The sequence below is a fragment of the Mobula birostris genome, chromosome 6 (assembly GCF_030028105.1).
Source record: "Mobula birostris isolate sMobBir1 chromosome 6, sMobBir1.hap1, whole genome shotgun sequence".
Taxonomy (NCBI): Eukaryota; Metazoa; Chordata; class Chondrichthyes; order Myliobatiformes; family Myliobatidae; genus Mobula; species Mobula birostris.
In genome coordinates, this window is record NC_092375.1 from 60938179 (window position 1) to 60963781 (window position 25603).

The 25603-nt window shown below is 41.1% G+C and overlaps 1 protein-coding gene across 2 annotated transcripts in view; it reads right to left on the minus strand.

The window, feature by feature from the left end:
- Positions 1-25603, minus strand: part of LOC140199070 (choline-phosphate cytidylyltransferase B) — an 80556-nt gene that overhangs the window by 50134 nt on the left and 4819 nt on the right. The window contains exon 1 of one of the 2 annotated variants that reach the window (XM_072260534.1): positions 8739-8855. The exons of the other annotated variant lie outside the window; for it this stretch is intronic. Coding sequence (XP_072116635.1) covers positions 8739-8855 — 117 coding nt within the window. Of the gene's footprint in view, positions 1-8738; positions 8856-25603 lie in introns of those variants that run through there. 2 annotated transcript variants of the gene reach the window in all.

A 25603-nucleotide genomic window follows, 5' to 3' on the forward strand; every position in this document is an offset into this window, starting at 1 on the left:
ATGTGCTATCAGGTGGTGGTGGAGGCAAACCCAAGGGAGGGGGGAAGAAGAGGCACGCTGTGGTGATAGGGGATTCATTAGTAAGGGGAACGGACAGGAGGTTCTGTAGGTGAGAATGAGATTCCCAGATGGTATGTTGCCTCCCAGGTGCCAGGGTCAAGGATATCTCAGATCGAGTCATCAGCATTCTTAAGTGGAAGAGTGAGCAGCCAGAAGTCGTGGTCCATGTAGGTACCAATGACAGGGGTAGGATGAGTGGCGGGGTTCTGCATAGAGAGCTCAGGGAATTGGGTGCTAATTTAAAGGGCAGAACCTCCAGGGTCAATCCTGTGATCTTAGGATTACTACCAGTGCCACGTGCTAGTGAGGCTATAACTAGGAAGGCTATACAGTTTAATACATGCCTAAGGAATTGGTGTACGTGGGAGGGCATAAGATTTTGGAACATTGGTCTCTCTTCGAAGGAAGGTGGGACCTGTACAGAAGGGACAATTTGCACCTGAACTGAAAGGGGACTAAAATCCTCGTGGGCAGGTTTGTTAATGCTGCATGGCGGGGTTTAAATGAGAGTTGCAGGGGGATGGGAACTAGAGTGCCAGAACAGTTAGTGGAGAGAGGTGGAGGCAGATGTTGGTAAGACCTCAGACAAAGTTAGGAATCAAAAGGTTGAGCATGGTGCAACAAAATCAAAACAGGTGAATACAGGACTGAAGGTCTTGTATCTAAATACACACGGTATACAGAATAAGGTAGATGAACTTGCAGCACAGTTGCAGATTGACAGGTATGATGTTGTAGGCATCACTGAATCATGGCTGAAAGATTATAGCTGGAGCTTAAGAATGCACTTTGTATCGAAAGGATAGGAAGAAAGGCAGGGCTGGGTGGCCTTGCTCTGTTGGTAAAAAAATGAAATCAAGTCGTTAGAAAGAGGTGACATAGGGTCAGAAGGTGTTGAATCATTGTGGAGAGATGAGAGCTTATACAGAACCCCCCCCCCCCCCAAACAGTAGTAAAGATGTTGCTGATAAATTACAACAGGAGATAGAAAATGCATGCTAAAAGGGCAATGTTACAATAGTCCTGGGGGGCTTCAATTATACAGGTAGATTGGGAAAATCATGTTGGTGCTGGATTGGAGAAGGGGGAATTCCTAGAGTGCCTACAAGTTGAGTTCAACTCAACTCAACTCATGGTTGAGCCCTCTAGAGGATCAGCTATTCTGGATTGGGTGTTGTGCAATGAACTAGAATTGATTAGAGAGCTGAAGGTAAAATACCCCTCGGGGGAAATTATCATATTATGATTGAATTCACACTAAAATTTGAGAAGCAGCAGCTAAAGTCAGATGTATCAATATTACAGTGGAGGAAAGGGAATTACAAAGGCACGAGAGAGGAGTTAGCCAGAATTGACTGGAAAAGAACAATGGCAGAGGTGACAGCAGAGCAGCAATAGCTGGAATTTCTGGAAGCAATTTGGAAGGCACAGGATTTATACATCCCAAAGAGGAAGAGGTATTCTGAAGGAGTGACGACACAACCATGGCTAACAAGAAAAGTCAAAGCCAACATAAAAGCCAAAGAGAGGGAATGCAATAGAGTAAAGATTAGTAGGAGGTTAGAGGATTGGGAAGGTTTTAAAAACCAACAGAAGGCAACTAAACAAGTCATTAAAAAGATAATGACGGAATATGAAAATAAGCTAGCCAATAATATTAAAGAGGATACCAAAAGATTCTTCAGATAAATAAAGTGTAAAAGAGAGGTGAGAGTGGATATTAGACTGCTGGAAAAAGATGCTGTAATGGGGGACAACGAAATAGTGGACGAACTGAATAAGTATTTTGGATCAGTCTTCACTGTGAAAAACACCAGCAGTATGGTGGAAGTTCCAGGTATCAGAGGTCATAAGTATGTGAAGTTACCATAACTAGAGGTAGGTTTCATGAGAAACGGAAAGGTCTGAAGGTAGATCAGTCACCTGGACCAGATGGTGTACACACCAGAATTCTGAAAGAGGTGGTTGAGGAGATTGTGGAAGCACTAGTAACGATCTTTCAAGAATCACTGGATTCTGGTATGTTTCTGGAAGACTGGGAGATAGCAAATGTCATTTCACTCTTCAAGAAGGAAGAGAGGCAGAAGAAAGAAAACAATTAGCCAGTTAGTCTGATGTTGGAGTCGATTATTAAGGATACAGTCTCAGGGTATTTGGAGGCACATGATAAAACAAGCCGTTGTCAGCATGATTTCAAGGGAAAACCTTGCCTAACATATCTATTGGAATACTTTGAAAAAGTAACAAACAGGATAGGCAAAGCAGAATCAGTTGCTGTTGTGTACTTGGATTTTCAGAAGGTCTTTGACAAAGTGAGGCTGCTTAACAAGCTACAAGCCAATGGTATTACAGGAAACATTATAGCATGGATAAAGCAGTGGCTGATTGGCAGGAGGCAAAGAGTGGGAATAAAGGGAGCCTTTTCTGACTGGCTGCTGGTGACTAGTGGTGTTCCACAGGGGTCTGTGTTGGGACCGATTCTTTTTACATTATATGTCAAAGATTTGTGTTGTTGCAAAGTTTGCAGATGATACGAAGATAGGTGGATAGGTGAGGAAATAGAGAGGCTACAGAAGGACTTGGACAGAATAGTAGAATGGGCAAAGAAATGGCAGATGGAATACAGTGTCAGGAAGTGTTTTGTCATGCATTTTGGTAGAAGAAATGAAAGAGTTGACTATTTTCTAAATGGAGAGAAAATACAAAAAATTGAGATGCAAAGGGACTTGGGAGTCCTTGTGCAGGATTCCCTAAAGGTTGATTTGCAGGTTGAGTCTGGTGAGAAAGGCAAATGCAAAGTCAGCATTCATTTCAGGAGGACTAGAATATAAAAGCAAGGATGCCAGAATCAGAATTAGACTCAGGTTTATTATCACCGGCATGTGACGTGAAATTTGTTAACCTAGCAGCAGTAGTTCAATGCAATACATAATCCTGACATCCCACCCTGCAAAAACTCATTTCAGGGAGGTAGCATCATCAATTTCCGGGAGTGGCTGGATATCTGCAATAGAGTAGCTCCTTAGCAGCTAGCCAGCTAGTTTAAATAACGTTAGCTATGCTAATGAACGAATGACACCTGTAAAACTCACCTCAACATGTCTTTTACAGTCTTAACCCACCATGGGCAATAGAAAAGTCACTGTTGCAAACAGTGCAGCGAGCAACACTGTCATTATTTTGACCCCTATTAGGCAGGGGTACACTTTAGTGTCGTTTGGGGTGATGTACGTTTTATATTTTCTTTTTTGGAACACTCTGCCACTCCTGACCTTTTTTTTGGAAATCTCTCGCTCTTGCTCTCACTCTCTTGCTCGTGGTCACTCTCTCTCGCGCTCGCTTTCTCGCTCTTTCTCTTGCTCTCTCTCGCGTGCACTTGCTTGCTTTTCTCTCTCTCTCTCTCTCGAGGTCGCTCTCTCACGCTTGCTTTCTCGCTCTTGCTCTCTCACTCTTGCTCTTGCTCTCTCTCGCGTGTGCTTGCTTGCTTTTCTCTCTCTCTCTCTCTCTCTCTCTCTCGTGGTTGCTCACTCACGCTTGCTTTCTTGCTCTTGCGCTCGCTCTCTCGGTCTTTCTCGCGCATTCTCTCACGCTCGCTCTCAAAAAAATCAATTTCCGGGACATTGTATATAATTTGCGGGCATCAGGGAGCCACTATTAATATGTGGGAGACTCCCGGAACTTCTGGGAGAGGTGGGATGTCTGCAGAATCTAGCAGAGAAAATATAATACTAATAAATAAAATAAAAATAATAATAAATAAACAAGTAAATCAATTATGTATATTGAATAGATCAAAAACATGCAAAAACAGAAATATTGTTTAGTAAGAAAAAGTGAGGTAGTGATGTAATGTTGAAACTTGATAAAGCACTGGTGAGGCCTCAGTTGGAGTACTGGAAGCAGGTTCAGGCCCCTTATCTTAGAAGGGATATGCTGAAACTGGAGAGGGGACAAAGAAGATTCACGAAAATGGTTCCAGGATTGAACGGCTTGTCATATGAAGAGCGTTTGATGGCTCTGGGCCTGTATTCACTGGAACTCAGAAGAATAAGGAGTGACCTTATTGAATGGTGAAAGGCCTTGATAGAATGGGTGTGCAGAGGATGTTTCCTATTGTGGGAGAGTCTAAGATGAAAGGACACAGCCTCAGAATAGAGGAATGTCCTTTTTTAATGGAGATGAGGAGGGCTCTCTTTAGCTAGAGGGTGGCGAATCTGTGAAATTCTTTGCCACAGGTAGCTGTGGAAGCCCAAGTCTTTATGTATATTTAAGGCAAAGGTTGATAGATTCTTGATTGGTCAGGGCATGAAAAGAGATGGGGAGAAGGCAGGAGATTGGGGCTAAGCAGAAATATAGATCAGCCATGAAGAAAAGGTAAAGCAAACTTGATAGGTCTAATTCTGCTCCAAGATGTAATGGTCTTATGAATGTGCAGAGAATGCAGGGCTATGGAATTTGTTCAGGAAGACTGGATTAATTTGGTTAGGCATTTAATTATTAGTTTAGTTAGGCTGGCACAACATTGTGGGTCAAGGGGCCTATTTCTCTGGAATTTTATTCCTTGCGATATCGAGTTGGATATTCTGTCCTTCAACCACGTCGAAGTGCTGGCAACAATATTGTAGATTTCAATGTTGATACCAGTTTTGAGTTCAACTACATTACTCCTTGCATAAAATAGATGCAGATTAGCTTTCAATTATCTTGATTGTGCATACAATTGCTGCTGCTGGTCATATTATTTTTCCTCCAGATGATAATATCCACCCAATGGTCCTGGAACCTAAAGGCCATCTTCCTGCACCATCTCTTTAGGCACAATCATCCGACTTATCTTTCTAGTCCAATACTGACCAGGTCACAGCACTGGCAGCAATACAGAGATTACAACATATGAAGTCTTACTTGCTAAAGTAGCTACCTAGCTCCCTGGACTAACGTTGCAGGACTTCACCCTTCCTTCTACATACGTCATTGGGCTGTTGCTCAATTGTTCTACTTCTGGAAGGACACGCTCTCCCAACAGTATCCAACACAAGGCACAGTTGTTACAGAGGGGTGCACTACCTGCCTGTCCTTCCTGGTGCTCACCCATCTCTTCCTGAATCTGCAGAAAGACCAGCTCACTTGCAATACTGTCTACTATGTTCTCTGCCTCCTGGATGCTCCATACCTAGTCCATCTTCAGCTCCAACTACTCTAGAGAGACTGAATGGGGCTACAGGTAGACTCATCACAGATCAATTAACTCCTGTTCTGAGTTTCAACTATTTACGCTTCTTAGGATATTTCACAGGAAGCTCTGAATATTACACTTTTTGTTTTGGTTACAGGAATAGTAATGAGTGGGTATATCTCTCTTTACTTTGCTACTATGTGTCAATATACTGTCTATAACAAATGGTCTATACAATTTTATTACAGAAGTCACCTTTACCAATTTAAGGTTGAATTAGCAGCCCCAGATCCATTGATGTCAATAGAGGTTAGCCTGTCTCCATTCCTCCCGTAATCCACAACTAACTTTTTTGTTTTTGCGACATTGAGGGAGAGGTTGTTTTCTTGACACCACTGTGTCAGGGTGATGACTTCTTCTCTGTAGGCCACCTTGTTATTGTTTGAGATTAGGCTACTTAATGTAGTGTCGTCGGCAAATTTAATTAGTAGATTAGAGCTGTGGGTGGCAACACAGTCATGGGTATACAGGGAGTAAAAGGAGAGGACTTAGTACATAGCCCTGAGGGGCTCCTGTGTTGAGAATCAGAGGGGTGGAGGTGAGGGAGTCCACTCTTACCACCTGCCGGCGATCTGACGGGAAGTCCAGGATCCAGCTACACAAGCAATACAGCATGGAGTAGGCCCTTCCGGCCCTTCAAACCACGTTGCCCCAGCAACCGCACAACCCCGATTAAATCTAATCTAATTATGGGTCATCTTACAATGACAGGTTAACCTAGTCGGTATGCCTTTGGACTGTGGAAGGAAAGTAGAGCACTGGGGAAAACTCACACATTCCACAGTGACTCCGTACAGAACAGCGCTGGAATTCAGCTCCAGAATACCCCGAACTGTAATACCATCATATTAACTGCTATGCTAATATGGTGACAACAAACTATCATTAAATTATCATTTTACTTCAATAATTCATGTCATTTATCCTGAGTTTCTTATTCAATCTAATGAGGCTATCTAATGTTTATTTTGTACTCCCATAATCTCTGTCTACTTGAACTGCATTAAAATGCCTTCAGGATTTTAGAAAGTCCATCCTGCAGCCTTCTACTTTCAAAATGTTTCAGCTGTTACCTGTTTTACCCAATGTTTAGGAACCTTCAGTTCCTGACTCCTTGTAAATATTTAAGATTTTCAAGCTTTAAGGAAAGATGTAGGGGTTGACAGTAGAAATTTTTGTTTACCGCATATATTATATTTGATATTATTATATATTTGTGTCATAGACTTAGAATGTGAACATCCTGTATTGTTTTCTATCGTTGTGGTAACTTCTAGATATAAGCATCATGGACATTTTGCTCCTGAATGATCCAACACCATGACCTCATATATAGACATTCCTGTACCTCGTGTCACTTTACGGGCATACAATCAACCTATGTATATAAGCTATTATATATTAATATTTATTGTGATTATTAATATATAATAGCTTATATACATAGATTGATTGTATGCCCGTAAAGTGACACGAGGTACAGGAATGTTTATATATGAGGTCATGGTGTTATTTTGTTCTTTATCTTATTGTGTTCTTTTTGTGCTGCATCAGATCCAGAGTAACAATTATTTCATTCTCCTTTTCGTTTGTTTACTGGAAATGACATTTAAAAAATTTTGAATCTTGTTCAGAAAGTAGGCTGCTGCACAGAACAGTGGTTAACACACAGCTTTATTTCTTGCTCTTAACCAGCTTTTTCCTCTAAAAATAGACCTGTTTTGTATTTTAGTTAATCTGTTCATCACCCTTTCTTTGTAGTCATACCCTTCTGAGTATTTTCTAACTGGAAAACTGAAGTTCCCAGTTCTATCTTCACCCAAGGTACATCCCTGTTTATGCAATGCACACCCATAACCTTAAATTAAGTATTAAGCTAATGAAGGACATACATTAGGATATGTGATCGTACTCATTATTTATTTTCTCACTAGCTTGATAGAGGCCGGAGTCTGACCTTGAGGTCTGCAATATCCAATGTTTTGGAAATGATGGCAAATACACCTAACACAACACTGAGCTGAAAGATTACCTTTACAGCAAAATGTAAATACCACACAAAATCTACAAATCTACTCCACACTGGGTTCTAATACTAAATGTTTGGAATTTCCATGGATCCTTCTGATTTCCAGATACAAGCTTGATAGAATATTGGCAAATACCGACTCAACAGGAATCCTTTAGTATCAGTCACACTACTTCACGTGGACAGTAGCAACTTCGAAGTACTCTTGAAGCAGCCACTTAAATAATCACAGCAACAGTCTTTAGACACCAATCATTACGTACAGTAACTCTTATAAGCCAATGGTCCCCTTAGACAATCTGTGTGGAGAGGATAAGGAGATGGGCTGGTTAATCCTGTTGCTGGACAGGTGTTCAACTGAGTGTCAAGGGAAGGCATTAGTTGGAGTATTAAGCTCCAAAATGGCAGCACTGACACCAGATGACAGTTGCACAATGATTAATGATATCATCTGTCTATTCAGTGTACTTCTAGCAGATGTTAGTGTACTTAAGTAAAATGGTGACACGCATTTCCTCTGAAAATGTGTTCAATTGCTTCAGCTCTGTTACAGATTTGATTAGTTAATCACAGCACCCAATCTACCCTTGTAAAGAGCGACATTTTGTTGCCTGTGTTGTCAATGATAGGCTGCGGAGAGCAAGTGATTTATCACCTCTATTTATTATTCTTCATCAACAGATACTTCCGGTCTTTCTTCAGTTAACTCCTAGGATTAGATTATTTATCCATGTTCACACCAAAATGCACAGGCTAAAAATGTACATTGATGCTGCCATTGTTAGGACTTCAATTCCCTTTCCACAAATTACTCATTCCTAATTCTCTGCAGAATCAGCTGAGTAACGGCCTCATCTTGATGAAGTCATGTACTTATTTTTAATGTTTCCATTTTGATGACAACATGCTTAATCTCTGATGAGATAATAGTTTATATTTTGCATAAAAATTGAGATATTAGTTAACATATTTGTTATGCTTCACGCCATAGGCTTAGAATGACACGTACATCAAAAGCAATTGTTAATATTATTAAGTTTCCACCCTGCAGGACTCAAAGAATCAGTTATTCAAGTGAATAAAGAACCTCTTCAATCTACTGCATATCTTTGCATTTTGAAATCCTGAAGAATCAGCTCATACAGGTTTTCTCCCTCCCTAGACATATTTTGATTCCCGAACACCTTGGAATGCAGTCTCCCACAGCAGTCAGACATACTGAAAATAAAGCTGGTTCATTTAACAGCCACATTAAATGCACAATAAGGGTCACAACAAACTGAACTATTTGTTTGAAAACCCTTTAGAGGCACATGCTGTCACTGGCCCATTTTCCTTGATAATACTGAACAGCAAATAGACACTTAAACCACTCAGATTAATATAATCATAGATATCAATTATTTGACTCACCGTATGAGGCTGAGGGCAGGTGTGCTCTATTTCCTCCATAGTCTTTGATGGAAGCTTATAACAGGAGGATTTTGGGATACCTTCTCGTGACTCAGCATCAAATTTAAGAACTGGCATGACTGAAGGAAAGCTGCTGCCTCTAAGACTGAACTCGACTGAACACTTTATTGCCCATCAGTTTATCTGCTCCATGCTATTTAAATTTTAGATCTCACCACCACACCCACCAGCACTAGACTAGACCCATCCTCTCTGCCGCCACCCCAGGAAATGGAACATTATTCCCTCATATAAGATAAAAGGCAGGACCTTCAGCTGTTGCCATGACAACCATTCAGCTGTAGGTTTGTTACCACCTCGTGAAGCATAACAATTTACATAACGTGCTCTGGTTGGTTGTTTCCATGAGTGAGATGAGAGCAAAGCAAGCCACATCACTTTGTGCTGTGCTGCAGACAGAGATGATCTCAGCCTGATCCAAAGGCAAAGGCAGATGGGGGGAGTCAGAACATAACCTCAGGGAAACAGACTTCTAAGTTTTCTTTTCAATGTTCCTTCTAGATTTTTTTTTAAACAGCTGCGCGGACCAACTACTGCTCTGAGCAGGAAATTTTTACACGGCCTGAAACTGCATGGCACTTTAATATTAACATTATATAAAATTAAATTCCAGCTACGCAGCAACAAAGGATACGTGTGCGGGAGCATTTCAGTTACTGCGCGGCCGTGCACCCCAGTAGCTTAAAGGGAACAGTGGTCTTCATTAATTAACTAGATCAGTCAATCTTGCTCATGGAGACACTTGGAAAGAATAGCCTATCTAGCCATTTTGGTGTCACTGTTTTTTTTGGTTTTTTACAATATTTTTATTGAGTTTAATATGAGTTGTTCCTATTAAATAAAACAATCTTACTCAACAATGCAGTAACTATTTTCCTCAGTTACCATATATTTAAGATCATGAATCATAAAATATCATTCCTTCTGTTACATCTACCATGGGGATTAGATACTTCCTGGGCATGGGTGATGCTGGAAGGTCTACTTATTGTTTGTCCCTCACCACACCGATGGAACAAATTCTGAAGCCTGTACCACCTTGAGGGTAATGGTGACCTGCCCACTGCCCACTCTGTCCTTTGCCTCTTCAGTGTTTCTTCCAAGAGAATTTTAATTTGGAAGAGAGCTTATTGATCAGCAGAGGGTGAGTGGAATGTGATAATCAGCAACAGCTTGCTCTTCCCATGCCTGACACTTCTGGGTGTGTAGTTTCACTCTCACACTGCATCACCATTCCTCTCAAAAATGGATGTTTTCTGGAACAACAATATCAAATCAGAGATAGTATTGAAGGAATCAGAGACTTTGACATGATTCTTTATGACTATTTCCTTAAATCATCCCAGCCTTTAACCAGGGATACTTCTACAATGAATGTGACCCCCATCTTAACCAATTCAAATCCTAATTTGCAACTAAGTGGGTTGTTTTTTCATTCTTGTCACTGCTTTCTCATAGCTATTGGTAGTGGTTCATGAAGCTTGTTCCACCTTCAATGGACCAGAGACTCTGCTGATGCATCGAAGTCGATGATGAATTTCATCATCAATTTCTGCTGTCGCTGAGCCAGCTCCTGAGTTATGAGGAGTGATCTACTTCCAATGATAAGCCTTTATCATCAGAGACCAGCATGGTCCCACTTGCTAGCCATGCTCAATAGGCAACAGGCTTTCTACTCAAAATACCCAAAACATTTCGGCAGAATAAGGTAAATGCGATATTAGCATTCATTTCAAGAAGACTAGAATATAAAAGCAAGCATGTAATACCGATGCTTTATAAAGCACTGGTGAGGCCTCACTTGGAGGATTGTGAGCAGTCTTGGGCCCCTTATCTTAGAAAGGATGTGTTGACACTATAGAGGGTTCAAAGCAGGTTCACAAAAATGATTCCAGGATTGAATGGCTCATCATATGAAAAGCATTTGGTGGCTCTGGGCCTGTATGCACTAGATTTCAGAAGAATGAGGGGGAGATCTAATTGAAACCCATCGAATGTTGCAAGGCCTCGATAGAATGGATGCTTCCTATGGTGGGAGATTCTAGGACTAGGGGACACAGCCTCTGAATAGAGGGGCGTTCTTCTAGAACGGAGATGAGGAGGAATTTCTTCAGCCAGAGAATGGTGAATCAATGGAATTAATTGCTGCAGGTTGCTCTTGAGGCAAATGATTGGGTATATTTAAGGCAGAGATTGATAAATTCTTGACTGGTCAGGGCATGAAGCACTATGGTGAGAAGGCAGGAAATTGGGGACGAGAGGGAAAATTAGGTAAGCCATGGCGAGCACACTTGATGGGCCAAATGACCTAATTCTGCTCCTATATGTTAAGGTCTTACAATAATTTATGTTCTGCTCTCCGATCAGATTCCGTCTTCTCCAGCCCTTTGGTTTTCCAACCCACCTGGCTTCACATATCACCTTCCAGCTGATCCTCCTTCCCTTCCCCCCACCTTTATATTCAGGTGCCTTCCCCCCTTCTTTCCAGTCCTGAAGAAGGGTCTCTACCTGACCTGCTGAGTTCCTCCAGCATTTTGTGTGCGTTGTTCTGGATTTCCAGCATCTGTGGAATCTCTTGCTTTTAGAATAATTTGTGTCTCCTTGTATTCAGTCCCTTTCAATATTTACATCAGCTTTCTAAGTGATTCATTATGTTCCTTACTTGTGGAGGATATTTTAATGAGCAACATTGATGGACCATTAATAGGCCCCTTTAGACTTTCTCCCCCTCGTTTTAGATAATACTCTATCTTGCCTTTAACCTTTGCAGATGACTCATATTTAGCATCATTGAAATGGATGTGATAAATACAGTTGTGGCCGCTTTATGAGGTAAACCTGCTCCTCAATGCAAATACATAATCATCTAATCATGTGACAGCAACTCAATGCATAAAAGCATGCAGAAATGGTCAAGAGGTTCAGTTGTTTAAATATCAGAATGGGGAAGAAATGTGATCTAATTGATTTTGACTGTGGAATGACTGTTGGTGCCAGACGTACAAGAGATTTGAATTCTCTCAGAAACTGCTGATCTCCTGGGACTTTCATGCACAACAGTCTCGAGAGTTTACAGAGAATGGTGCAAAAATTAAAAAAAAAAATGAGCAGCAGTTCTGTGCGCAAAAAAAAAAAGCCTTTTTAACGAGAGAGGTCGGGGGAGATTGGCCAGACTGGTTCAAGTTGACAGAATGGTGACAGTAACTCAAATAACCACACTTTTCAGCAGTGGTGTACAAAAGAACATCTCTGAGTACACATGGCAAACCTTAAAATGGATGGCTTACAACAGCAGAGGACCTGTGGCTACATTATTAGGTATAAGAGGTACCTAATAAAGTAGCCACTGAGTGTTTATTAACAGAATGGAAAACAAAATTATTAAAATCACTTTAAAGTGCAATGCCTTTGGCTGCACCTCTTACATTATTATCCATTGAGCGATTGGAAAAGATAAATATCTGACTTTCTATCCCATTGTTTAAGCTGTTTATAAGAACGTGAATAGTTGCGGCCCTTACAGAGATTCTTAATACTTACCCCCAGTAATAACTTGCCAATGTGAGTGCCTGAACATAATCCTCCTCTCTGTCAACGGATGCCCAGGCAATTTACCAAATACATTAGCAATTTATAGCATTTTCCTATGCATCAACTTAGAATGAGGGATAACCCGATGTTTGAATGATTTAAACGCCTTGGCAGATGGATTGAAGAGGCAGGATATCGAGAGTGGTGGCAAGGGTCGGGCCAGTTCTGCTCATTGCTCTAAGACATTTGCTCTGCTCTGTACTGCACTGAGCCTGAGGCTGTGGGCCGGCTCCGAACTTTGTGTCTGCAAACTTTGTGACGTTTTGCCCCACTGTGTGATGAACTGAGCCTGAGGCTGTGGACTTGCTTCGGCTGCTCCAGGCTTCGTGTCTACGGATTCACTTCCCTTCCAAATGCTGTTGCTTGCTTTTATCGTTTGCACAATTTGTGTTTTTTTCCTCTCTATGCATTTGTTGACTTTTTTAAAAATGGGTTCTTTTGGGTTTCTTGTTTTGTAGCTGCCTGTAAGGAGACGAATCTCAAGATTGTAAAATGTATACACATTTTGATAATAAATGTACTTTGAACTTTGAAGTCTTCTTTGAGAGATTTAATCAGATACCTTCTGCAAATCTATATAAATAAAATGCATAAAATTTCAACTGAGTAATATTTCCATTACCTCTCCAATAAATTCATTAACATTCCACCAGCAACACTCATCCTTTACTATAGCACATTACAAAACAAAGTCGGGCAGCATCACCAAAAACAGGTACATCCCTTCTTAATGGACTTAACAGATTCTATGCATGTCTTGAACAGAAGGGAATGGGCACCTCACCACGCACCCTGACAGTCTCCAGAGCACATAAATCTACTATCATTGTTGCAGGCATAAGGTCAGTCTTTTGGAGAGTTAACCCTGAGAAAGCATCTGGACCAGATGGAATCCCTGGCAGTGTCCTCAGAAACAGTGCAAATCAGCTGGCAGAGGTACTTGCAGATATTTTTAACCTCTCCCTTTTCAGGCTTTGGTTCCCTCCTGCTTTAAGTGCAACTCTCACTTAGGCTAACGGCTTAATATAGGGGGTGATAGCCTCCAGCCCAGCCAAACTCAAGAAATCTCATTTGGGTAGATGCTGCGCGATGTGTCCCCTGTTACAAATCAGTACCCTGAAATAACAAACAGTACACAATATGCGATTAAACTATTAAGCTCTATAATTCTTACTTTGACTATATGATTAGTAAAGAAACGAAAAAAAGAAAAAAAGGGCCCAATCTTATTAAAAAGTCTGTTGCGCATTGTTGGAGCTCATTGATAAGCCAATCGTCCACCGTCAACCTCCTCCGATTGTCGCTGCCCTTCGGCTCCTCGCTCCAAGTCCACCCTGTCCGGTAGTCTACCAACTCTCTCCATTCGCGTCTTCTCTCCTCATCTCTCCCCACCAAAAGACCACAAAAATCCCCCTTCCAGCTCACAAGAAAGAACAACAGCATTCCAAACCCTGTTATCTCTAGTCATAACCCAAACATTGCTGCTACAGAGAAACCATTACATTATCAGTGAAACCTTACAGCATGTTACATAAGAAAGCCACTTCCATTGTGGTTTTGAAGAAAAATCAAGATACAGTGCCTTAACAACTATCAGCCAGTGGCTCTGACAACTACCATGATGAAATGCTTTGAAAGGCTGGTCAACTCCATCAACTCCAGCTTGACAAACAATCTCAACCCACTGCAATTTGCCTACCACTGAAACAGGACTTCGGCAGATGCCAATTCCCTTGACCTATACTCATCCCTGAAACATCTTGACAATAAAGGCACCTATGTCCGAATATTGATTACAATTCTGCCTTCAGTACTATTACTTCAAGCAAACTCATCACCAAACTCCAGACAATCGGAGTCAACGCCTCCCTCTGCAATTTGATTCTTGGCATCCCGACCAACAGACCACAATCAATAAGGATAGGCAGCAACATCTCTGCCATGATTATCTTAAACACCGGTGCACCACAAGATTGCATCCTCAGACCCACACTAATCCCTGTATACTCATGATTGCATGGCCAAATTCTGTTCCAACTCCATCAACAAGTTTGCAGATATACTACTATAGTGGGCAACATCTCAAATAATAAGTTGGAGCACAAAAAGCAGATAGTGAGCTTAGTGATGTGGTATCCTGACAACACCTCCCTCTCTGTGATGTTATTGGGTTTTCTTACTGTGAAGTTCTAAACTCAAACGAAGTTCTTACGCCCTATCAGATATACAGTGGCATGCAAAAGTTTGGGCACCCTGGTCAAAATTTCTGTTACTGTGAATAGCTAAGTAAAAGATGACCTGATTTCCAAAAGGCATAAAGTTAAAGATGACACATTTCTTTAAAATTTTAAGCAAGATTTCTTTTTTATTTCCTTCTTTTACAGTTCCAAAATAACAAAAAATGAAAAGGGCCCGAAGCAAAAGTTTGGGCACCCTGCATGGTCAGTACTTAGTAACAGCCCCTTTGGCAAGTATCACAGCTTGTACGGGTTTCCCCCGCTATCCGAATGTAGTGCATTCCTATGAAACTGTTCGTAAGCCAAAATGACGTACAGTGAAGAAGCAATTACCATTAATTTATTTGGGAACATTTTTTCAGCCTTCCCAGACCCAAAAAATAACCTACCAAATCATACCAAATAGCACATAAAACCTAAAAATAACATTAACATATAGTAAAAGCAGGAATAATATGATAAATACACAGCTTAGATAAAGTAGAATAATGTATGTACAGTATAGTTTCACTTAACAGAATCAGGAAGTTTGAGCCAAAATCGATTTGTCGAAAAATGCATGTGCACAACACGCATTCACATATACATGCTTTTGCATGTCACGCATGCGCACAAACCTGCCCATGCGAGGCTTCATGGTCATGGTAGTCTTCCTCACGGTTTCACAAGTTTAAAGCGAGCATATTTTTTCATAAAAGCGAAAATCCTCTTTCAGTTAACGAAAACAGGTACTAATGCACGTCTTTCCTAAAAGCGAAATGATGTAAAGAGAACGTTCAGAAAGCGGGGGAAACCAGTAAACGCTTTCTGTCGCCAGCTAAGAGTCTCAATTCTTGTTTGGGGGATTTTCGCCCATTCTTCCTTGCAAAAGGCTTCTAGTTCTGTGAGATTCTTGGGCCGTCTTGCATGCACTGCTCTTTTGAGGTCTATCCAGATTCTCGATGGTGTTTAGGTTGAGGGACTGTGAGGGCCATGGCAAAACCTTCAGCTTGTACTTCTTGAGGTAGTCCATTGTGGATTTTGAGGTGTGTTTACGATCATTATTCTGTTGTAGAAGCCATCCTCTTTTTATCTTCAGATTTACAGACGGCGTGATGTTTGCTTCCATAATTTGCTGGTATTTAATTGAATTCATTCTTCCCTCTACCAGTGAAATGTCCCCCGTGCCACAGGCCCAAAGCATGATCGATCCACCCCTGTGTTTAACAGTTGGAGTGGTGTTCTTTTCCTGAAATTCTGCACCCTTTTTTCCCCAAACAGACCTTTGCTCATTGCGGCCAAAAAGTTGTATTTTAACTTCATCAGTCGACAGGACTTGTTTCCAAAATGCATCAGGCTTGTTTAGATGTTCCTTTGCAACCTTCTGACGCTGAATTTTGTGGTGAGGATGCAGGGAAAGTTTTCTTCTGATGACTCTTCCATGAAGGTCATATTTGTGCAGGTGTCGCTGCACAGTGGAACAGTGCACCACCACACCAGAGTCTGCTAAATCTTCCTGAAGGTCTTTTGCTGTCAAACTGGGGTTTTGAATTGCCTTTCTAGCAATCCTACAAGCAGTTCTCTCGGAAAGTTTTCTTGGTCTTCCAGACCTCAACTTGACCTCCACCGTTCCTGTTAACTGCCATTCCTTAATTACATTACATTGGGAGGGGGAGGAGAAGATGGCAGTGCGACGCGTGTGCGGCCACTCCGAATTGATATCGTATTTGTGAACTAGGATGCCGTGCACAATCCTGATTTGATGGAGACAGCTGTGAGAAGCACGGAGGAACATCTGGAGAAACTTCTGAAATACCTGCTTCACTGCCGCTGCTACTGTGCGATCGAGAATCTCCGGAGGGGAAGGCCCCCAATCCTTGGCTTTGCCTATTGCCTGTTGCCGGGGCCGGGGTCAAAGCGCTTGGCAGAGATGGTGCTGGGGTGTTGGAGAGCTGGTCGGCAGCTTGAAGTTTTCGGATGGACTCGGAGTTGGACTGTGGTTGGGTGCTTCCAGGGTACCGCATCGGCATGTTTGCAGCGCTGGAAGCTCATGGCAGGAAGAGTTTTCTTCCGTCAATCGTCTGCATGAGATGATGGGACTGTTGAGAGAATTTGAGACTTTTTACCGTGCCCATGGTCCGTTCTTCTATCAAATTACTGTATTGCATGCACTGTTGTAAATATATGTTATAATTATGTAGTTTTTGTCAGTTTTTTTAGTCTTGGTTTATCTTGTGTTTCTGTGATACCATTCTGGAGGAAAAAATTGTATCATTTCTTAATGCATGCATTACTAAATGACAACAAATCATAATCTAAAAAAAACTGAGGAAATAGCTACCTGAAAACGCTTTGCTATCTTCTTATAGCCTTCTCATGCTTTGTGGGCATCATTTATTTTAATTTTCAGAGTGCTAGGCAGCTACTCAGAGGAGACCATAGCTGCTGATTGTTGGGACAAGGTTTGAGGAGTCAGGATATTTATAAAGCTTTGAAATTTGCATCACCTGGCCTTTCCTAACGATGACTATAGCCTAATAAGCCATATCCCTAACCGGCTAATTAAGGTCTAAGACCTTGGTAAAAGTTATATGACAGCTCAAATCTCTTGGGGTGCCCAAAATTTTGCATGATGCTCCTTTTCTTTTTTTTTACTCTAAAATTGTACAAAACAAAAATACTGCACTAATCTTGCTTAAAATGTTGAAAAGAATGTTTCTTTTGGAGATCAGTTCATCTTCTACTCACTTAACCATTCACAGTAACAGAAATTTTGACCGGGGTGCCCAAACTTTTGCATGCCACTGTAGCCACTAAAGGGAGGTTATACTGTAGCCACCTACTCCTCAAAGGCTAGATCATTTTCCTGTTTATCCTCCATTGTAAGTTTACCTGCCAATACCCACTATTTCAGCAGTGGGTCCCCTGCCTACCAAGGAGGAGATACTTCCAGCCAATAAACAGTTAACTTATTTTTAGTGATACACATTTAAATTTAGATAAAATACTTAAAACCCATTTAAAACTCAGAGGCTTTTAATCATATGAAAGATTTCCAAATTAAAACGACTTCTAAAACACAAAAGGATTTCCAAAACACAGGTACAGTTCCTATAAGCTAAAAAGATATACCAACAAGTTGGAGACGAATGAATTGTCCATTGCAGAAATCAAAGGCAGAGGAATGGATTCTGGTTCATTCCACCTTTATGTCATTCTTATTGATATTAATTGTCTATTCCTCACAAGCCCGACTGCTCTCTTACATGTATACTGTTTTTTTGCCACTTGGGTGATATCACATGCAACAGATACTTTTTTGGATACCCTTTTCAAACAGATGGTCTAAAAGCTCCTGGGGACAAAATTCCCAGATGCCTTCAATTAATGCTCTGAAAGGTAACCCTCTGAGTATACAAATCTTCCAAATTTTTGACAGGTTAGCTATTTGATGTCTGGTCTGCAAGTTTTCTTGAACCAAATCATGTTTTCTGGTTTGATACAGGCCCAATTAACATAACCCCATTGTTTTGCACTGCAACCAACCTTGTGCTGTGGGCCAGCATTCTGTGCTCTATAGACAGTACCGTTTGTTTGCAAAGCTGTCCTTTTAACTTCAGACTGATTATTGCTTGCCATTTACATTAAGAACTGAAGACTGGTTCTTGCTTACGACAAGAAGCTGAGCAAAGAATATTGGTTGGAAGCTTAACTTACTCAAGAACAACTCTTTTCTCTAGAAATGTCAACTGCTATGTTAGAAAGTTGAACTTAGGAACAAATACCCGCTTACCCTAAAAAGTGAATAACCATCACACTTCAATGTCAACAAAAGAGCTGGTCATTGACTTCAGAAGGGGTGGGGTGTGCACATTCTCCTGTCCATATACTCCTCCGAATGCTGTTGAGGATTGACAACTTCAAGATCCTAGATGTGAACAAACATAACCAATAACCTGTTCTGCTCCAAGCACTCTGATGTTCTCTGTCACCCATTGGAGAATTTCACCCACTTCCTTTTCCAGCTAATGCCAGGAAAGGATTAAGAAGCCCACATTATATTAAAAAGCTGATAGCAAAAACGGGGCTATCATGCCTTGGCTGGAGCATTCAACAGCAATCCAACTCATCTCCTTCTCCGTCCTTTCTTCTCATATTTGTACATTTATCTGACTCCCAGTTCCTTTTGGTGATTATTACCAAACCTGCTTCCTCCTGCACTTCAAGCAGAGCATTTCAGACCTTAACAACTCACTACATGAACTTCTCTCTTTCTCTCCCTAAGACTCTTTTGCCAATTATCTTAAATTTGCAGCCTCTGGTCATAGAGGCACTCTTTGATAGGGAAAGATTTTTGAACATGCTTAAACAAAACTCTTAATAGTTTTAATACATTTTTAACCTTCTCTGCTCTGATGAAATCAATCCAACCACTCTCCTCTTTCCACCCTTAAGTGAACCACTGTGAGATGGAACAACTTAGCTACTTCCTTTCTTTAAAGTCACTAATTGTTCCTTTTTTTTGTTCTTTATTCACTGCCATTTGCCACCCATAACAGAATTCATTTGACAACACAAGCAAGACCGCTTGCTCAGCTTCTTAATGACACAAAAGCCTCTTGAGAGTTTTTTTGTTACAGATTCAGTTGACCGAAGGTGGTTACACAATTACATCAAATGTATTCTTGTGCAGGAGGAAGGAGCAAGATAAAATTATCAAAATAAGCTGTTAGGAAGGCAGAATGAAAAAAACAGACAGGTTTGAAATAGATTCCATTGAAGATCATGCAAAATGACACGTTAATACCATAGCTGGAAGGCTGTTGAGGCAATAGGGAAGGGACAGCAAAGATTCACTAACAGGCTGTAATAAGGAATGTTATGAGCCAGCAGCAGTCGACCACAGACACAGATTTTTAATGTTAAACAACTATATTTTCAATTTAATAGTCAATTAAAACAATTACTCCCCTAACCAAAAATTAACAGTGCAATGCATCTTAGCTCACAAACTGTGGAGGTCTGGAAACAGTTCTTCCCAAGACTTACTCAACCCAAAATATAGACAATTTAAACAGAGTCCTAGGATGGCAATCCAGAAGGTTCTGAAATCCACGGGAACAGGTACAGGTGTCTGTGAGGTAGGGTTCATAAATCCACATTATGATGACACAAGGTGACAGTCACAGAAGATTCCAGAAGTCAAGTGGTTGTCACTTAAATACTAGAGTCCACGCAGGGATAACAAGGTGACGCCTAAGTTCCAAAATCCACGTAGGGATATCACAAGGTGAGTCACGGAATATTCCTTAACACAAGTGGTCGCCACATAACACACCCAAACCCATGTATAGGTTAACAAAAAGTGGTCGCCACAGAATACTCCAGAAATCCAAGTATGGATCATACAAAGTGACAGTCACGTATCCAATATGCACAGTGTGCCGCAAATTATCACAATCTTCCGACACGGAGAAATATTGGGACCGCCCACTGCTGTAGCGAACTCTTCAACTCACTCAATTCACTCCCTCACTGGTAGCTCACGGTCCATTGAATCGTTTAACTGACGAATTTTTTCAGAACCTCTCGAATCGAATAGAAAAAGCCTCCGCGTATTTGTTTTAATGATGTCATCTCCCCCCTCCGCCTTGTCAGGCGCGCCTAAATGACGCTTAAGGTTAATGAAAAAAACGTTGACATGTAAAAGGAATAAGTGTCAATAAACTGGAACGGCTTAGAATTAGGAGCTAAAATGGTTTACCAGAAGTAGCAAAACTGTTAAATAGTCAAAAAGTGTAGGAAAAAAAAACACTGCCTTGCATCATGCTTGTTCTGATTCCCACACCCTTTAGTGTGTGCCCTCCAATGTGACTTCTGTTGGTGCACTAACACTTTACCACTGAATGGGACAGATGAAAGTGTAGCACTAGGTTCTGCAGCTTTGCCACGAGATGCAGCTGGCAGTGAGAATCAACTGGGCCCACAGGTGGCAGATGCTGAGGTTCCCTACTACAACACAGTGATGAGGTCTTGACTCTGTAGAAACCAGCAGATTCAAAACCCCGTCACTGGGTTTTGCTAAGGTTCCTTGATTTACGAATTGCCTCCCAGACCACACATTAGATTAGGTCTGGCACAGGAGCTGGAACTCTCTGATGTCAATTGGGATAGTCAGACTATGGAGGTAAAGCAAAAGGGAAGGCTAATTCTTCTCTTTAAAAAAATGCTTTGGTTGAGTGTTATAGTTTTACTCATTTGCATGCCCTGCTCATACGTTTTTATTTTTGTACATATTTTGATTAGATTATTTTCAAAAAAATTATTACTTGCAATTTTAAATATCAGAGACATATAAAGAGCAAAGCTTCCTCAATTTATTGACAGATGCCCTGCCTACTAGTACAGATGCTTCAGGCTTGTAAAATGAGCTCTTCACATTTGGATTAGGCAAGTATAGGCACGGCCAGAAAGGAGGAAGCAATGTTGTTGGAAGAACTGGGCCAATTCAAAGTAGCCTATCACTATTTATGTAAATGCTCGATGATCTCCCACTATAAATATAAATAGTGAGTAAGTCGATAAGGGTGTTAGAGCATATTCTGGAGTGAGGGTATATAGCAAATATTAACGATAAGCAACAACCAATCTTCAGATCTGAAAATGGATTGTAGATTAAAATGCAGCTCAGAACATCCAACTGACTTGAGATGTCTGCATATGCATGAATGTAATCAACACCCCATTTCACAAATATGACTCAGAGACAACAGTAATTAACAATCATTTTGGATGTGTTGGTGGGAAGATATAGGCATTTAAAAAATTACATGTAAATATGAGGGCATTATAATTGTCTGTGACCTTAGTTCTTTAACATAAAAATGTGCTGTAATGTTTTTTTCTTTCTTTCTCGCTCTCCTCTACAAAGAAATGGTGGAGAATTGAATAAGTATTTTTCATCAGTTTTCACTGTGGAAGATACTAGTATGTTGGAAGTTCCAGGTGTCAAGGGTCACGAAGTGTGCGAAGTTACCATAACTAGAGAGAAGATTCTTGGGAAACTGAAAGGTCTGAAGGTAGATAAATCACCTGGATCAGATGGTGTACACCCCAGAGTTCTGAAGAGGTAGCTGAAAAGACTGTGAAGGCATTAATAATGATTTTCAAAAATCACCAGATTCTGGAAAATTGCAAATGTTATTCCACTCTTTAAGAAAGCAGAGGCAGAAGAAAATAAATTATAGGCCAGTTAGTGTGACGTCAGATGTTGGGATGATCTTGGAGCTGATTATTAAGGATAAGGTCTCAGAGAACTTGGAGGCATACGATAATGATAACAATCTACGAGCCCAAGGTATTACAGGAAAGATTCTAGCATGGACAAAGTAGTGGTTGGAGGCAAAGTGTGGGAATAAAGGGAGCTTTTTCAAGTTGGCTGCCAGTGACTAGTTCTGTTCCACAGGGGTCTGTGTTGGGACTGATTCTTTTTACGTTATATGTCAATGATTTTGATGATGGAATTAATGGCTTTGTTGCGAAGTTTGCAGATGATGTGAAGATAGGTGGAATGGCAGGTAGTTTTGAGGAAGTAGAGCGGCTACAGAAGGATTTAAACAGATTAGAAGAATAGGCAAAGAAATGGCAGATGGAATACAGTACCAGGAAGTGTACGGTCATGCACTTTGGTAGAAGAAAGGGTTGACTATTTCCAAAATGGAGAGAAAATTTCAAAAAACTGTGATCCAAAGGGTCTTGGGAGTCCTCGTGCAAGATTCCCTAAAGGTTAGTTTGCAGGTTGAGTCTGTGGTGAGGAAGGCAAATGCAATATTAGCACTCATTTCAGGAGGACTAGATATAAAAGCAAGGATGTAATGCTGAATCTCGATAAAGCACTGGTGAGGCCTCATTTAGGATATTGTGAACAGGTTTGGGCCCCTTATTTTAAAAAGGATGTTTTGAAACTGGAGAGGGTTCAAAGGAAGTTCACAAAATCATTCCAGGATTGAATAACTTGTCATATGAAGAGCATTTGATGGCTCTGGGCCTGTATTCACTAAAAATCAGAAGAATGAGGGGTGACCTCATTGAAACCTGTTGAATGGTGAAAGGCCTTGAAAGAGTGGATGTGGAGAGGATGTTTCTTGAGAGAGTCAAAGACCAGAGCACACACCCTCAGAATAGAGGTGCAACCTTTTATGGAGATGAGGGGGAAGTTTAGCCGGAGAGTTCTGAATCTGTAGAATTCTTTGCCACAGGCAGCTGTAGAGACCAAGTCTTTATGTATATTTAAGGAAGAGGTTGATTCTTGATTGGTCTGGGCATGAAGGGATACAGGGAGAAGGCAGGAGATTGGGGCTGAGAGGAAAATTTCAGCCATGATGAAATGCCGGAGAAGACTTGATGGGACAAATGGCCTAATTCTGCTCCCATATCTTATGGTCATACATGAAGATTCTTTGCCAGTTTAACAAGATGTTTAGATTCTTTATGATTAACTGCCCAACTAAGCTGTCCTACCAACTCTCAAGATACCACCTTCAAGTACCAGATTGTGCTTGAAAATATGGCTGTTCCTTTTCACACTTTCTCCACTTTAAAATCTGAGAATTCAGCTAGAAATCTCTTTCTTTGGCAAAACCCAATGATCTTCATTTCAGCCTTTCTGAGCTCCTCCACTGAGAACCAACCTTGGCTGATCTGATCTTTTGCCCTTTCCATCTTTCACTCTCTTTCTCTGAAGAATAGCTTGTTGTTAGACTAACTTAGTCCAACAGTCTAAGTTAGACTGAGAAGAGCCATGGTCAATTGATTCCTCTTTTGTCTTAGAAAAAAGAACAGGTTCTTAAATCTTAGAATCAAGGTCAGCTTGCTCTTCAATCAGATCTGAGATGAGACATGATGGATTATATGTGTTACCACATCCACCTCCTCTGCAGTTTGCACAGCATTCATTGTAAAGTTCCTCTTCACTTCTGGATCATCTAATAGGAATTCTCAATTTCAGGCAGAGAAGAAGAAATTGAATGCTTCCATCTTCTCCCCTCTAGAGGCCACATCTGCCGGATTTCTTGAAGTATTTACACACCTAGAGATGCCTGTGAGACCTTAAGAATTTTTGAAATCCTGTTTGCAACAAAGGTTTCATACCTGGAAATTTCATTCTTGATATACTTCAGTACAGAAGTACTCCACAATACTGAGGCATGAAGCAGCATGTGCAACTACTTCATCCACAATGTGTCCATATGCTTGCCACCATAGCAGCGTTGAGCTCCATACGAGGGACTTCAACTGCCTTCAACGGACCTACCTTGGATTTTCCCATGATAAAGCATTGTGCATCTAAAAGCATAAAGCATTGTGTTGTGTTACAATAGGTAGGTCACTGCTCCATCGCCACCTTCGCTTGCATCTGTAAAGTGGTGTAACTGCAGCAGTAACTTCTCCAATACCCAGTGGATTCAAACATCTAACAATCTTTAAGTCTTCCAACTGACAAGAGTTCCTCCAGCCAGCCTGAACACTCATGAGCAACCGATGTTGGTATAATGTCACTCCAGCCAAGCTCTTTCCTGCATAGATCTTGTAGGATCTTCTTAGCAGATAGCATCACTGGACTCAAGATTCCTAAAGGATCATAGATGGAACTAACTGTGGAGGGGATTTCTCTTCTGGTGAGTGGTCTATCTTGGATCATGATCTTAAACTTGAAAGTATCAGATTGAATTCACCATTGCACAGCCAGTACTCCCTCCATAGAAGGTATATATCTTGATCTAGATCCAAGTTCTTCATCTCTTTTGCTCGTTGGTCCTCTGATATCACAGCTAGTATACTATGTTTGTTGCTTATCCACTTTGTGAGTTGAAAGCCAGCTTTAGAGCAAATAGATACAAGGTCATGATAGAAGGACACAGAAGAAACTGACACAAGAATTGCTTTGATGACAACATAGACATAGAAGCAATGCAAAATCTTATCCACTGTTTCAGAGCTCTACTGTTCTTCATTGTCTTCTATGAATTTTCTAAGGGCAAAGCTGGCACAGCTTGCTCCAAAGAGATGTGCCACCATTTTAAAATCCACCATATCTTGGCCAAGGTCACCAACTGACCACCAGAGAAATCTCAGCAGATCTGCATCTTCTGCTGGTACCTTAACCTGATGAAACATTGATTCAGTATCTGCATGATCACCACTGGCTCTTTTCTGAATTTGGTTATCACTCCAATCAGTGAGCTAGTAAGATCTGGTCCTTGTAAGAGCTGAGCATTGTGATGTTCCTTGAAAAGTTATTTCACAGTCAAGCACTGCACAAAGTTTCCTTTTTCTGGGGTGGTAAACACCATGGTGTGGAATATACCAGACTATCCCATCAATTCTGCAGACACTCCCGCAGCATAACCTTTGGAGATGACACCCTTCATGAAATCTGTGGAGTCAGTGTGAAATGACAAATCCTTCTTAAACCTCCTCCTTAGATTTAGAGAACGCTATTCTGCAGCCTTCCTCTTATTTGGCATGTTAACCTCCTCCTTTCTCAGAGGTAAACTAATGTGGTCGAGGCCACCCACCAGTTTTGCAGAATTTGCAACCAGCTCCATAAACTTGTGGTCTTCTCTTGACAAACCAAGTTGTTCATCCTGACTGCATTCAGGGAAGTTTGCCTTAAACTGCTGCCGCCAATGCTCATCCAAATTCAGCACTGAGATCCTGCTAATTGTCAGCTTTGGCTCTTTCATCACCATGGTGTCCTTTCAGTGGTCTGTCCACACACTCCAAACCAACATTGTTCTGATTGCATCGGGTCCATCATTAACACTGCAAATCACTTGCAACCACTCCAGTGCTTTAGGCACATTTGTCCTCAAAGCAGCTCAATTTGTGAATCAGTCTCCGGCAAATGGGCAGGTCTTAGGTGAGACCATCCCTCTGTTGTGGAGTGTTCCCTCCATGGACAGGCAAACTTTCCTGTGTACAGATGTTAGGTAGTTC